At 40.0% G+C, this 15,112-nt stretch overlaps 2 protein-coding genes across 3 annotated transcripts; both read right to left on the bottom strand.

Annotated features, from left to right (window-relative positions):
- Positions 1-1,432: 1,432 nt before the first annotated feature.
- Positions 1,433-5,179, bottom strand: LOC122172024 (myelin P2 protein). 2 transcript variants are annotated; one of them, XM_042840012.1, is made up of 4 exons: positions 5,107-5,179; positions 3,579-3,751; positions 3,216-3,317; positions 1,433-1,483 (listed from the first exon to the last, which is right to left on the bottom strand). In XM_042840012.1, exons 1-4 carry the CDS (start codon positions 5,177-5,179, stop codon positions 1,433-1,435), a joined length of 399 nt encoding a protein of 132 aa, XP_042695946.1. The 2 variants fall into 2 exon arrangements, with proteins under 2 accessions (XP_042695946.1, XP_042695947.1); XM_042840013.1 differs by lacking the exons at positions 1,433-1,483; positions 3,579-3,751 and having other exon boundaries at positions 3,232-3,317.
- A 5,315-nt stretch (positions 5,180-10,494) lies between these two features.
- Positions 10,495-13,843, bottom strand: LOC122171940 (fatty acid-binding protein, adipocyte). The gene is made up of 4 exons (XM_042839871.1): positions 13,682-13,843; positions 12,335-12,507; positions 12,011-12,112; positions 10,495-10,726 (listed from the first exon to the last, which is right to left on the bottom strand). The coding sequence occupies exons 1-4, from the start codon at positions 13,752-13,754 to the stop codon at positions 10,676-10,678; spliced, it is 399 nt and encodes a 132-aa protein (XP_042695805.1). The 5' UTR covers positions 13,755-13,843; the 3' UTR covers positions 10,495-10,675.
- Between the last annotated feature and the right edge of the window lie 1,269 nt (positions 13,844-15,112).

The raw sequence follows: 15,112 nt of genomic DNA, 5'->3' as shown, positions 1-15,112 counted from the left end.
TATAAAGTTATCTGCAAATCTCCAGCTTTCTATCACAACTCATATTTTCTAGGATGCCTCTAGTACCTTCAGGCAGCTGCCTCCAGTGAGTATGCATTGATATGATTGTGGTCAAAGCCAGACCTAGTCTCAAGCTTCTCCAACGATAGGTAGAGAAGAAAAGTGACCTTTACGTTTTGCATTTACAAACGACATTCACTTCCTAATTATCTGCTCAGTTGCACCAATACTGACATACCGGATCTCCCTTACTGTGAGAATTCTGCAACTGCAGAACCAGTAGGCAAAGGTTCACAGTAGCACTACAGCTCCTAACAAGCCAAAATAAACACATCTGCCAATCACAGCAGTTTTAACCCCCCAGAGAAGGCAGAGAGATTCCTGCATGATGACGTGGAGGCAATGAAGAGGGAAGAAATACTCCTCTTCGTGTTGCGAGCATGAATTCTGTGGCATTACTGAATGCCACTTAAGGAAGGTAAAAACTAATAAGCTGCTCCAACGCCTTTGGATTAAGGAGATTTTCTGTTTTTTCCTTAGTTAAAAGCACAAAGTACAATAGGAAGAATGAACAGCTTAGTTACTCTGTTGGGTTTAGCAGAAAATTCTATCCATTGAAATCTCTTCTGTGTGCTTAACTCTAAATCCATGATTAAAAATTGCTAGAAGTAAGAGGAATTGCTTTGCAAAATGAAACTCTCCAGCACTAAGATTTCCAGAGTTCATTGAGACCTGTTTCACACTTCTTTTGAAAGTTCAAAAGCTGCTGGGCAGAGAAATATGGAATACATCCCGATAATTTATCCTCCTAAAGCTGCTCTCTTCCAAGCAAATGCCATGTTATAGAAAATGGTACGAAGAGAAGTATAAGCATTTTAGGATGAGAACAGTGAGAACAAATGATGCAGTAAAACTAAAAGACTGAAAAAATAAATCATACTGCAAGTCAAAAATTATTCTGGTTAAGATGATTTTCCCTATAGGAACTATTCAGCAATAAAATCATTTACTGAAATTTACTGAAAAATCATTTACTGCATTTACATTGCAGCCATGAGATGAGAACTTTTACACACACCAAGAAAACAGTGTTAGCCCTCTCCCAGAGGCAGATCGATTGTATTTTAGCATTTTACACAGAAATAGTCTGACCGTTTACACAGACAAGAACAGAAAAGATGGGCAGCATCCGAGAAAGCAAACTTTAAAAATTGATGGGCAGACGCTCTATTTCATTTATTGAGAAGCTTTTATTGAGGCACCACAATATTCTGGATTAGTCACACTATGGCTCTGGAATATCAAATCTTAATGGAGTCATTTTCCCAATAAAAGGAAATAAAATAAAGAAGCACAGTGCATGAAGCTTTGGTCACTGGGCTAGGGTGAGTTTTTAGAGCCAGTCCCAGTCCGGTGCAGAGAAGGTGTTCCTTCACACTCTTTCATAGACTCTGGTGCAGACAACCCCTTTCATGGCACACTCCTAAGGCACAAAAGAAAAGATTAATATAAGGATCTCACTGGCAGCAAATATGTCTGCTGCAGTACCCCTGAATTCACTGAAAATCCAGATATCATATTTTGAAAATCTGTATAATTTTTAGAGCAGATAGCAAAACTATAGTTATAGTGCAATAAGTGATTTTGTTTGGTTGGTTGGTTGTTTTTGTTTTTAATTAAATGGCATATAATAACAAAAAGAATGCAAAATTAGCTTCAGCTTATAGGAAAAAAAAGCACTCCCGTTGTTATGGCTTGATAAAAACATCATCAAGGCCCAGTTTATCATACTGTGGCTCACAACTGCTTTCGGTTTTACAAACATGTTTTTGTGGAAACAGATGCAGCCTGTGCAGCTCAGAGGTCAGGATTCTGGCCTACAAAACTTTGCACTCATGAATCACAAGATGTTTCTCCTGACCCCTTTGTCCTGGTGGCCCTCAGTGGCTCTCAATGACTCACAGCCACCAGGCAAGTGCAACTGAGGTGGCAGGACATGAGGCAGGGCTCAGCAGTGTGCAGAAATGAGTCCTCCTCAGCAGTCCTGTCCTAGGCCAGGGATAGGACATAGGCTGCTGATGGAATGAGCAAAACACTGGCACAGGCTGCCCAGAGAAGCTGTATGCACTCCATGCCTGGAAATTTTTAAAGCCAGGTTAGATGGGACTCTGAGCAGCCTGATCTCCTCATGGCAGGGGGTTGGAATTCAATGGTCCTTGAAGTTCCTTTCATCCTAAGACATTCTGTCATTCTTCAATTCTAAGATACTTCTCTTTATTCGGAAGTAAAATCTCAATTCCCTGAAATGTATTATGACACCGGATTGGCTCCCCTGTGGTTTTTATGTACCTAGTAGAGAATCACAGAATCGCTCAGGTTGGAAAAGACCTTCAAGATCATCAAGTCCAACCACAACCTAACCATACTACCCTAACTCTAACAACCCATCATGTCCCTGAGCACCACATTCAAATGGTTTTTAAACAGATCTATGGATGGTGACTCAACCACCTCCCTAGGGAGCCTGTTCCAGTGCTTAACAGTCCTTTCTGTGAGAAAGGTAGGTAGGTTAGATGGATTGAGGAAAGTCCCCAGCCTTCATGAAGGATGGGCTTCTCTCAAAGCCAAGGGCCTTTCAGAGGAGCCATCAGGACGTGATGGCCCTGCTGCAGGTCAATATCACCAGCAGAATTAGGCACAGAGAACTGCCTTTCATGCAATAAACCTCCAGCACCTTTAGCTAGAAGTGCTCATGCCTAAAAAACAAACAGCAGTATGAACTGACCGGCACAAGTAGAAACAGGTGTGCAAAAAAAGGTATGGAATGAGTTTTCTAAGGTGGACAGGATTCATTCTGAAGATGGAAAAAAGAAAAGAGCCATTCCAGGGACAGAAATTTCTGGCTTGCAAACTTCTTTTTACATTTCACAGATTTCTACTCTATGAAAACTACATTTCTTTTAGGCAGAATAATTTTGAGATCAGTAAATATGATCTCAAATCTTGACATCTCTGCCAGTATAATTACTTTAATGACAATTTGCTGTTATGGAATAACATTTATTTCCTTCCAGGTTGTTTCTTAAGCTTGTTTCCCATTTTCTCCATCCTTATTTCTTCATAAGCCAAAACTGTCACTCTGCTTAGACAGAGGCCAACTGAATGTTGCATCCTCCTGCCATGCAGCAGCATAGAAGTAAGAGCCTGGAACTTACCACCACCATTTTCCCATCAACCAGTCTTCTTTTTATTGTGGTTTCTTTGCCATTCCACTTCTGAACTTGAACCAATGACCCTTTCTCCAAGGTTACAACGCTCTACAAAGGCCAAGAGAAGAGTCTCAAGCTGTAATCAAAGCTTTGCAGATTAGAGTAGCGACTCATTTTATATTCAACCAGATCTGCGTTCTCTGCTAACAATAAACTTCTTACCAGTGGTGCTAGCATCGTATTATTTCTTCTTTCAGTGCTTTTCTTGAATAACCTGGGAATTTCATAGTACACTAAGAGGGTAGGAAAAAATCCTCCTGTCTCTCTTCTAGTATGTTAGGACCACTCAGAGAACACCAGCCCTCTTACCTTGACTTTCCGGTCATCTGCTGTTGTTTCATCAAACTGCTGACCCAATTTGAAGGAAATCTCTGTATTTTTGAAGGTGCTTTCCGTTCTGAGGGTTACTATGTCCCCTTTCATACTAATGATCACATTGGGCTTTGACAGGCCACCCAGTTTCCTGGTTGCTAAGCCCACTCCTAGAAATCAGGAAGAAAACTGTCATTACATTCTAGGAAGCAAAAAACTCAGTATCATTTTGAAAAACTTCAGTAGAAAAATGAGGAAAAGTTTATTCCTGAATACTATAATGCTTTCTTCACATGAGACACTGATTCTTCATATGTGGAAGCACTGTATTCAGATGATCACGCAGCCCCAGTTGATGGCACGCGCCTCCAGCAAGAAGCAAAGATTCACTCGAGTATGTACTGGTGTACATTTAACTAGGAAGAAATACTGGTGGTTAGTAGCGTGCATGTGTCTTTGTAGAGATAGAACTATTTCTCACGAAAGGTCAACTAAATCCTTTTTATATGAAAATCGTTGAATAATCTTAGAATCTGAACTTCTCTTAGCAAGATGCTGGGAAGAAACTGGATTCTGAACTGCCATTATGCTGTTACTTATTCATTAAAGCAAAGAATATACTGGAGAATAGGCAATTCGTAGGTTTTTACTAAGATACCTTAGGGATCATGACTCTTGAACTTCAGAGGAAAAGGCAAGTTCATGTACAAATAATGATATGTCACTGTTTTATAAAAACAGAAAGGGGATAGCTAGAGTTGCTGCATTAATGCTATGAAGTGCTCACATGAGAAGATACATACAAAAGGATATATGTTGTTATCTGTAAAGTATAATACTATTTGCAGTAATTATTCAGTACTGAAACATTTCTGTTCCAATCTTCAGAAGAATGTCTGTAGCTGGACTTGCATCCCACATTTACTCTGGTTAATTAATTTACTGAAGTTCTTTTGTTACTCAGTTTAACATTTCAAATAAGGGGAATTAGTGTCTCAGTGAATCATTTATATAGCAAAAGAAATGCTGTAACTGACTGTGTGCACTTGCTATCTAGGAATGAAGCCAGCATTAGAATTAAAAACAATGCCCAATTGATTACATTCCTGGCATTTCTCGGAAACAGATATATTCATTCATAGGATTTAGAACTCCGAAACCAAAGTGTCATGAGACATCAGCTCCATTATATATTGTAAATTATCACAAGTCACGAGTTTAACAGTGCAATGAAGAGAAACATAAAACAATTCTGCATCTCCTTAGATCCTTCTCATTACAAACAGGTTAGATCAGGTTAGTTCACTTAGACGGAGGTAAATTTATAACAGAAGTCTTTATTTTCTTTCCATGTTAGGTGTTAAGGAAATAAGTTATGCTAGAACTATAACTGCAATGCCTATATGGCCAGGAAGAAAGCACTATTCATGAGCAAAGCGTAAGATGAAGAAGAGGCATTTGCAAAGGAAACTTACTTGAAAAAAAAAAGAAAGAAAAAGAAGAAAAAGCACACAACATCTCTCACCCAGTTCTTTCATATAGTCATCAAAATTTTCACTGGAGACAAGTTTCCAGGTTCCCACAAATCGGTTACACATCGTGTTGGCTTTGTGAGGCAGTGGTCCTAGAGAGAGGCAGCAGTCACAAATGCTCTTGGTGGGAGCCAAGGAAATTTTGTGCCTGACTCAGATCTCTTTTGCCTCCTTTTAAAGATGCCCAGTCCCTGTAATGGTCAGAATGGGCCAATGGGAGCAGCAGTGCCAGGGCAAGACAATGTGCACCTTGTCCAAGGCAGCCGTATCTGTACCAAGGCTCCGGGTGACGCCTGCCTCAGCTTCCTCCACTGGTAGATCAGAACAGTAAAGCACACATGGGGCTGGGGATGTGAGGCCATTGCTGGAAACATGGAGCAGTCCGGGGACTGTGGTGAGATCTGAGCCATATGTAGCCACCAGCCACTTTATCCCTCTGAAATTCAGCTCTGACTGTCCTCCCAGCACCATTTGCTGCTGCCACCGTTACTACTGTTGTCATTTCTATGACAGGTAAATCAAAACCACGTTAATGTGAGGGAAGATTTGCCAAGGATCTGCTTACACATTTTTTTGTTGCTTTGTTGTCATGTCCAGGAAAGGATTTGTGTGTTGTGTTCTTTGCAAACATAATGGAATTATTTCTGCCACTGAATCAGAGCAATGAGTCCAAACTGTTGGTTTTTCCCTGTGTATAGCCCAGAAAGCACCACATAGAAAAGGAGCAGTCAAGCTTCACTGTCTCCCTTCTTCTACAACTAAGGGCAAGTTCAGAATAGCGGTGCATCAGTGGAGCTCAGCTCTAAAGGGCTTATGCTTAGTACAAAGTCACTTGGTGAGATGTAAGCAGTCTAATTGGCTTAGAAAGAGGAAATACACTATTCCCTTCTTGCTTCTCTGCACCTGCATAGTTAGATTTCATACTCATATTTAAGCTACTGCAGTCATTAAAGGTCTTGCATTCAAATGTCTCCTAATGTCATGAGATTTTTTTCTGCTGTCAAGAAGGGCAATGGCTTCTTCCGTGCCATGTGAAGCACACCAAACACTTTATACCTCCAGATGTGTCAACAAAAAATCTGTCACTGACATCTCTTCTTCTAGTGACATTATTGTCTGGATTAGCATGTGTGTTCATCCGTCCCAAATCACGTGCTCAAGAAGGGCCATCTACAGCCAACTAACCAGGACTGTATCTAAACTGCATGTGAATTACTCCAAGAAGGAGACTCCACAACCTGTCTGGGAAAACTGTGCCAATAAATAAGTGATTCCTAATGTTCAGAGAGAACAACAGCTGTTTCAATTTATGCCTATTACCTCTTGTCCTGGCACAGGACATCATTGAACAGGCTCTGTCCCCTTCGCACCCTCCCTTCAGATCTTCATGGATATTGATGAGATCCCCCTGAGCCTCCTTTTCTCCAGGCTGAGCAGCCCCAGATCCCTCAGTTTTTCCTCACAGGAGTTGCTCCAGTCCTTTTGTCACCTTAATGGTCCTTTGCTGGACTGTCCCAAGTATGTCCAGGTCTCTCCTGTACTGGGGAGCCCAAAACTGGATACAGTTCTCCAGGTGTAGCCTCACCAGTGCTGAGCAGAGATGATGGCATTCCTTTGGCCTGCTGGCAATACTACTCTTAATGCATCCCAGGAAATCATTAGTATTCTTTGTGGCAAGGACACTCTGCTCACCTATGTTAACGTGGCATTAGAAGCACTGAGTGAAAGTTTGAAAAGCTTTTGTAAATGTACATTTAGAATTGCTGTGTTGTGGTTAGTAGCATAAACCATATGTGTACTTGACAGGCAAGAATGTCAAGAATTGTAATTCAAGACAACCCAAAATAAATGAAACTGCAGTGTGAGAACACATCAAGTGTAATTCTGCCTTTCTCCTTTCTAAACTAACTTCCTGGAGAAAATGATTGTTTGTTACATTAAAGTATTAAGAGGCTTCTTTTCTATTTGGTTTCTATACCTATTTGGTGTTTTTGGGGTTTTTTTGCATAATTAATTTCTGAGCTATGACCACATATGGGAACATCTCAGATCTTCACTGCAAGGATAAAGGGATGCTGGTATGACAGGTTGCAGAACTGAGTTTGTTGCATCCAGGATAGAAAGAATGGAATGGAACTGATGCTGGAATGAGGTAGCAAAGATGTGAGTCTTGTCTCAACAGCTGCCATATACAGTAAGGGAAAAATGCTTAAACAGAAGTAAGATTCAACTTGGGCAGGGAATATAAAATAATCTCTGGATTATTCTGAGGTTGTGTGGAAATGTCAGAGTCTTAAATTACAAGTATTGGTTGTAAATGCAAAATGTTTTTATCCTATTGGTCGTAAGATGGAGGATAAATTGAGAGAAGTTCCCATTATTGCTCAGGTCTAATTACACTGCAGTGTAAAGGGGTTCAGTCCCGAGTTTATTAAAATAAATTAAAATAAAAAGAAATAAAAGAATGAGTCTTTCTTCCCACAATAGGAAGCAGACATTTTGTCTGTAAAATGTATATAAGTGTGAATGAATTTATGAATATGTCCATGCAGTGTTACTCTAAAACATTACATCATATTTAGTGTTAGAAATGGCTAGGTCTTTTATCCAATCTTTGGAAATGAGAAAGCTTCTTCTAAATGAAACTATCCATTATTTCTCAGTGAATAATAGGAAAATATTCTACCGTTGTCCCTCAGGCATTCTTTGTTCTTTCATTTAATTGTCCTATTCATATAATAAAGGCACTTTAACAAGACAAGGCTGGTGCCTTTGGGAAATAAAAGATGATTGGGACATTGTAAAATCAGATCCAAAGAAATTCAGAAAGAGCAAATTAGTCAGAATAGAACAGCTATAGTGCAGTACCAGTAACATTAAGAAAAAAAAAGTGACAGAGAATTATTTATACAGACAAAAACCCCAGTCTTAAGCAGTCTCAAACAATGTTGACATTGCTACCATCCATCTCTTTGTCACCAAGAAAGATCAGTACTTTCATTTAAAGGACTTACAGTCTAGAAAGAAGAAGAGCAGGGAATTATAACTTCAGTAGAAATAATATCTGTGGAAAGGATTTTTTTCAAGTGTAAAGAAAAAATGTGGCAAGGATTGTGCACGCACATGATGAGAGGATCTTTGATTCCATTTTTTCTTGTGATTGGAGAGACATGGGATTTGAAATAAATGCACTTGAAGAATATGAAGCAAGACTAGAAAGAAATGTTAAATCTTGTAAAAACAAAGACAAAACATGAGGAGAATATATATTAAAAGAACTTAAAATGTGAGATTATGTCAACTTCTTTAAAGGGAATATGATCTGGACACATTTCATCCCAAGGACACCTTAATTAAAATCCTAGGGGAGATCAACCAGACAGAAATAAAAGCAAAGAAAGGCCGAATGCCTGCCTTGCCTAAAGACACCAAGGATGTTTTGATGCTTACATGAGGGAGCCGAGGGACTGACTGCAAACATGAGGCCAGCAGTCTGCCTATTCCCAACAGCTCCAGTTTGGGGGTGTGAATGACTTTTTGTCTGCTTAGCTGGGGGACCCAAGAGACCAGGCCAAAGCTGCTGAGGGCAGGGTATGGAGAGCAGAGCTGGGTGACCTTGGGCTTGGCAGACCCCCATGCAGAAGTATTCTGTGTTCCTCGCAGTGCTAACCAAGAATTCAAAGCTAAACAGAAAAATAACAGGAAGGTCAGAGCAAAGTATAAGCCTTGTCTCATCCTTCTTCTGAGCTGCTACAAATCTGTGGCTGAATCCTCTTCTCCTCTGATCATCCATGAAACCTTTATGGGAATAGCGAGCCGATAAGCTAGCAAGTAAAAACCTGCTCCTCTTAGCACTCAGAGGTGCCTGCTGTGGCCAATGGGGTCTGCAGGAACATAGTTCTTTTTTTAAGAAAGGAATGCTGTTGAATGGTTTTTGGAGAATAGTTGAGCACTTCAAAAAGGAGATGGTGGCCTGTACTGCTCTGCAGGTGAGGGCAAGATGCTTGGAAATGCATAGGGTCACCTTTATTCACTTTTGATAGAGCACACTTCATTTACCTGAGGGTTATCTCATTTTACTCAAGAAATGAATACTGTATGTATGGGGTACTCAAAAGCATTCTTCCTTCCCCTATGCAACTGCTGTTCTTTAAGCTGATGACATTTCACAATTAGTGAAGCCATAATAAAAACAGGGAGCTGCTTGTTCACGGCTCCTTCAATATTTTTCCGCAGAATTTGCTGACAACCTTTCAGAACTGCTCTTAAATGACTTCTTAGTTCATCTGTAGGTTAGAAGCCCTACCTTTCCCCCTCTTCAGCTGTGCTAATAGTGTAGAATCTTGGACAAGGTCTGTCCTGCAGAAGAAAGTCCAAGTGTACGTATGAGGTTTCTGCTGCTGGCATAAGGTCCCAGTGCTGTTACCTCTGACAGCTGATTTCAGGAATGTGCAGTGTGGTTCACAAATGGTCAACCCAGTCATAGGCTCCAGATGTGGTGTTTTTCCCATTTGGTGGATACTGCACATCTTCTCAGATGCTTGTTCAGATTTTCCCAAGATTTCCTAATTTTTCATCCTCTCCTCCTTCCAGGTTAAGAAATTAAGATTGAACATTTGAAGTAGGTGTCGAGAACTAAAAGCCGTAGAAAAAAGGAACTCAAAAACAAGAGTGTAAAAATTTGGCTCCTAAAGGTCTTTGCATCTAAAGAAGTTAGTGTTCCCATAAAAGCTTTCTCTAACAGATATAAAATTCAAAGACTGTCTTAATCTAATGACCTAGTGGAAAATGTGTGTAGGAGAGTAAGGAGGCTGTAACAAGAGAAAACCTTTAAATGCTTTTTAGTAGGCTTGAGAGTACTCTCTAAAATATGATCTTTATGTTCATGCTTTCTGTCTGATCTAGGGCAAAAAAAAAATGTTAGGGAAAGGCACATTATTAACATAATCACACTTGAGAGCTCCAGCAGCTCTGGTTTCACTCCACGTGGAGCTGAACAAGAATAAACCACTTCAGATCACCCCCAGCTTAAGGTTTTCAGCTTTTCTATGTTCTCTCAAACCATAGCCATGGGTGAGGTGCCAGGTTCCCTGCTCACACTGAATTCCAATGGTGGGCATCTTGGCCACAGGCTCCTTGCAGTTGGTGGACTGTACACAGCAAATACACGTCATCAGATGATGGTTTGTATCCAGGTCTTCATCTACCTCCATTACATAGCAAATACCACCAACTGGATGGGCTATGACCCTCTTTCTGCAGTGAGATGGACCACAGTTACCAAGCATGGTGCTGGCTTTCACATGACGCATCCCACATAGCACCATCCCCATACTGCAAAACCCAAGGCCCTTTCTGAGAAATACCAACACACACAAGAGTTGTAGAAAGCAGAATGGTTTATTGAATAGCCACAACAAATCAGGCTAGCTGCATGTAATTTTGAGGGATACATCTGTAAAAAATGCAGTTCTGTTCAAAATGTATTTGTGGAGTTTTTCTCCTTCAGTGAAGTTGTTTTTATTCAGCCTTGAGCATCAGTCCCATGTGAAGATGGCTTCCTCATGCTCTTTCATAAACTCTTTTGCTGGTAACATTATTCATGGTGCATTCCTGGAAAGAAATACATATTTAATCAGCTTTTAAGTCTCACTGCATATTTGATAGTCAGAAGGTAGAAAACTACTTATGTACTGGGAGCCAATGCAAGAAAGAATTTGCATTTCTCCTCTTTCAAGAGCAATTGCCAAAATGATGAAACTCAACATTGGAAGCTTCAGAAATAAAAGTCTAAAATATTCATAGAAGCCTAGGACTAAAGCAACATCAAAGGACTGTTCTGGCCTCTCCAGGAGATTTCTGATCTCCTCAATTTCTGGGCCTTAAAAAAGGCTCCTGGAAAACCCAAGGGGCATTTTAGATCTAGGCAGTTTTCTCTTATCTCCTCACCTTCTATAGCTGTGGCTCATCTTCTCCATATGTGTGTACAGCACATACACAGAGTCCTACACAACTTCCAGCTGCATGTGTCATCCTCTGCATTATAGGCTCTGTCCTCATCTATTTTTCTGCTAGATCAAATTCTGTTTTCTTCAGACTTTTCCAATGAAGTTGTTATTAAAAACTACTTTTTATTTATTCTCCTCTGGTCTTTATTCAAATCAATGTAAGTATTAAATTTGTAGACACATCATTTTCTCTAGGGAAGGCAGAACTCCACAAGAATGTAATGTATGTGTATCATTTTCTAGCATGTAGGAATCCCAGCTGCCTTTTAAAAAGACATTGTTAGTTCTCCCCCAGGCATTTCAAAGTGTTTTTCCTTAAACTGGAGAGCAACATTGGGAAACCCCAAACTGCAGCTGAGCCTCACTGGCACTAGTCAAGCACAGCACTGTCTGCCCAGATAACAACAATCAAAGGAGATCAGATACCCACTACTTTCTTTTTGCTACAGCATAATAGCACTGACATGGTTACTGGTAGACTGCAACTTGGCCCTCAGACATTGCTATGGGGGATCTACTGGAGATGAACAGAAGTATTTTGTGTCAGAAAGGGTGGACCTAACCTGGACTTTGTTAATGCATCCGCTATCCTGTCCAGGACTTTGAGATTATAAAATATAAATATTTCCCTAATTGAGATTATATTTCACCCTATTCTCTCCTAACCATTTCTTGCTATGGATGGAATGCAGATACTTCTATAACATTCTGTAAGTTTAAGACCCTTTCAGTTTTAATACATGCTCCAGACTTGTTCAGAAAGACCTCCTACTCAACGCACAGTCTTTTCAGATGTTTTTATTCCCTGTGTTTGAATCCATATAATGCATCCATCAAAACAGCATTCTGCACTGTGACTTCAGTGATTAGACAGCAAAAATGAACTCACCACCAGCAGATTCCCATCCACCACTTTTCTCTTGATAACAGTCTCTTTGCCATCCCATTTCTGCACCTGCTTCAATGTGCCATTGTCTAGGGTGATGACATTCTGTTGGAGGAAAAAAAGCAAAGCATGACTATTTCAGGGTGCTTTGGACCAAAGAAGAGACTGTTTCCATGTCTAAAAAGTACTGAAGCAAAAAGCAATCTGAGCACGTTTACCTTTACTACCAGCATTTCAAGATTCAATGTCAGAACAGCAACTCTGTCCTCCTTATCCAACAATCTTTTTGAAATATATATAGTTGGAAAATGCCATTTTTGGACTCACCTTTGTTTTTCTGTCATCTGCTGTGGTCTCATCAAACTCTTCACCCAGCTTGAAAGAGATCTCTGTATTTTTGAAGGTACTTTCTGATCTGATGGTTATTACATCACCATTGATGCTGATAGTTAAATTAGGCTTGGCCACACCAGCCATCTTCCTGGTAGCAAACCCCACTCCTGTAAATAAAAAAGGACACTATGAAAGTTTTATCTTCATGATTTTCTCTTATCTGGGGAAAATAAGAGACTCTCCCTATTAGCTGGTATGTTTATAGACCAAGCCAGATGGGATGAGATAAAGAAATTGTACGCTCTGTTGTCAGAGTAGCAAAAGCAACATTTTGAAGACAGGCAAAGTTTCAGTGCCAGATATTTGCATATGTACTTGCTCCAGACAACCACAGTGATTTATGCACTAACTTGTATGCTAATTATATCTAAAAATAACTAAGCACAAACATACAGCAGTTTGTAAGCCACAAAAACAAACGAATAAAAAATCACTTAAATTGCAGATATATTTATCAGTGGCTAGGCTGAATTAAAGGAAATGATTAAGAAATAGCTGGCAACTCTTATGTCCTGAGTAAAATCTGGGGTAAAGATGAAAAGTGTGAGAATCTCACTGAAAGCCATCTAAATGCATGCTGCAGAACTTTCAGTGAGTGTTTTACCTTTAATCTCCAAATAAACCCCTGGATTTTTACCCTGTATAGATCCAAACAGTGCAAATTACCCCATACTTCCCTCATCCTTCTGGAATACGGAAACTTTTTAAAGCCCAATTTTAATTCTAAGTGAGAAGTATACACCTTTAGAGTGCTATTGTTTGACTCTTTTGCAAGTATCTGCAGTATCTGCATCAATCTGCACAGCTTTCTTTGTTAACATTCACTGGAGGCAGTCACAGAGTTTCATTCACTTTCTGTAATAGCCATGGCAATTAATCAGTGTCCTAGTCCAAAAGCAAATTTAGATGTGTTCTTAGCCATGGAGAAGCTTGCTGCAATCTAGCATTACACCACTTCGTATTTCCAAAAGCTTAAAAGCAAATTCACATAGAATACTGCAGCAAAGTGCTTACTTTCATTTATAGCTCTACCAGTTAGGCATGCATAGACTTGGCCTACCTGAAACTATTCCTCCCAATCAAGATTTTTCTATGTTATAGGAGCGTGACAACGCTACTCCAAACAGCCAAGTTCTCCAGTATAAAACTATTTAATACAAGTAGTTGGACTAAAAAGACCTTGGTAAACAGCATAGACAGAAAAAGCAAGTAAGGAATAGAGTTCAAATTCAGCATTCCTTCCCTTCCCCAGACACAATAATTTCAAGTAACATTTCTCACCCAGCTCTTTCATATAGTCCTCAAAGTTTTCACTAGAAAGGAGCTTCCAGGTGCCCACAAACTGGTCGCACATTTTGTCAGGCCACGTAGCAGTCTTTCACAGGATCAAGCAGAAATAGAAGCCGTGAGGATAGTATGAGCTCCAAGAGATGGGCTTTAAAAAGGAGCCTTGGCCACATGATGTACTAGGATGACCAATAAAGAGGGAGTCCTTAGTGCCCAGTGTTTTCCTTCCTCCCCTACCCCTCCTTTGCCAGTAGGTCACAGTGCTATTATTCATATGCCCTTACTAGCACAAAGATCACTGTCATTTTTTAAATTATTTTTATAATTCAAGGAGGCACTTCACCATAAAGGCAAATATTAAAATCATATTTTCTTTGAGAATAAAAAGTTAGATTCAACCCCCAGAGGGTGTGCTGTGTCTCCCCTATTCCTTCATTTCTATCCTCCATATCGTATGAACACAGATCAATTCCTAGACTGCAAGATCTGAAAGACTTGGGATCATTTAATTTTCTTTTTGCACAACTACAGTTAGTGATTTTCTACAGAGAGGCACAGAACTATAGGAAAAAGTAGATCAGGAAGAGAAAGTGGGAGTACCGGTGGCTGTAGAAGGATGTATCCTTCTTGGACTGGGACCCAATAGGTCTGCATCCTGCTTTCCTGGGATACAGTGGGGACACAGGGTTCTACGAAATGCAGAGTAACACAACTGATGACTTGTTTCACTTTTACTTGTGTTCCCTCTACAGACCTATGTCCCAGTGACATAGCATTATGACTACTTATTGCAAAAATCTAGGTTCTAGTATCAGTCTACTGAAGGTCTCTGGATTTATCATTTTCTTTCTGTTTGCACTGTTTATGTAATTATCAGCTCAAGACAAAGTGTATACAGGTGTACACATAATGAGGTCTGCCCTGACCAATTCTCTAATGCTATCTTAGCTCAGATCACAAAAAACTGAGGCAGTAAACAAAAAATCTACTAGACATTCTTTCTGGCTGTAACATGCTCTTACGCTGTCAGAAAAAAACACATGCATTCAATCCTGTGCATTCTTCTTTAGGTGGATTTCTTCAATAGAAATACTTTTCTGATCACTGAAACTTATATGTTGGTCCATATATTTTGATATAACAATGCTATATAAAAATTATTTGTATAGGATTGTAAGATTATAGGAAAATTCAGACAGAATGGTGCAGCCTTGGGCAGGACCAGCTCACATGAGGCTGCCCAGGGCTGCATCCTCTGGGGAAACTCAGACAACTCTGAGGATGGAGTTGCACAGCCCCGTGGGAAACTTGCTCCCTGTCCACCCCTGTGTCCCTGGAGAAAAAGTCTCCTCATTTCCAGTTTGAAATGCTCTTCTTTAACTTCTATCCTTAGTCTTTTACCCCTGGTTCCAGCTCGTCTGTCAC

Source organism: Centrocercus urophasianus, unplaced genomic scaffold (assembly GCF_019232065.1).
Source record: "Centrocercus urophasianus isolate 14NV4802_14NV808 unplaced genomic scaffold, USGS_Curo_1.0 seq_11, whole genome shotgun sequence".
NCBI lineage: Eukaryota > Metazoa > Chordata > Aves > Galliformes > Phasianidae > Centrocercus > Centrocercus urophasianus.
This window is presented reverse-complemented; position numbering and strand designations above follow the sequence as displayed.

Bases quoted from the DNA above. Each gene is read 5' to 3' on its own strand.
- LOC122172024 (XM_042840012.1), bottom strand. From the start codon at position 5,179: ATGTGTAACCGATTTGTGGGAACCTGGAAACTTGTCTCCAGTGAAAAT. The intron at 3,318-3,578 runs GTAAGAGGGCTG...TGGCCTTTGTAG, and splicing joins CAGATGACCGGAAAGTCAAG to AGCGTTGTAACCTTGGAGAA. The intron at 1,484-3,215 runs GTAAGTTCCAGG...TTTGTGCCTTAG, and splicing joins TTGATGGGAAAATGGTGGTG to GAGTGTGCCATGAAAGGGGT.
- LOC122171940 (XM_042839871.1), bottom strand. From the start codon at position 13,754: ATGTGCGACCAGTTTGTGGGCACCTGGAAGCTCCTTTCTAGTGAAAAC. The intron at 12,508-13,681 runs GTGAGAAATGTT...TTTTATTTACAG, and splicing joins GGACTATATGAAAGAGCTGG to GAGTGGGGTTTGCTACCAGG. The intron at 10,727-12,010 runs GTGAGTTCATTT...ATTTCTTTCCAG, and splicing joins TGGATGGGAATCTGCTGGTG to GAATGCACCATGAATAATGT.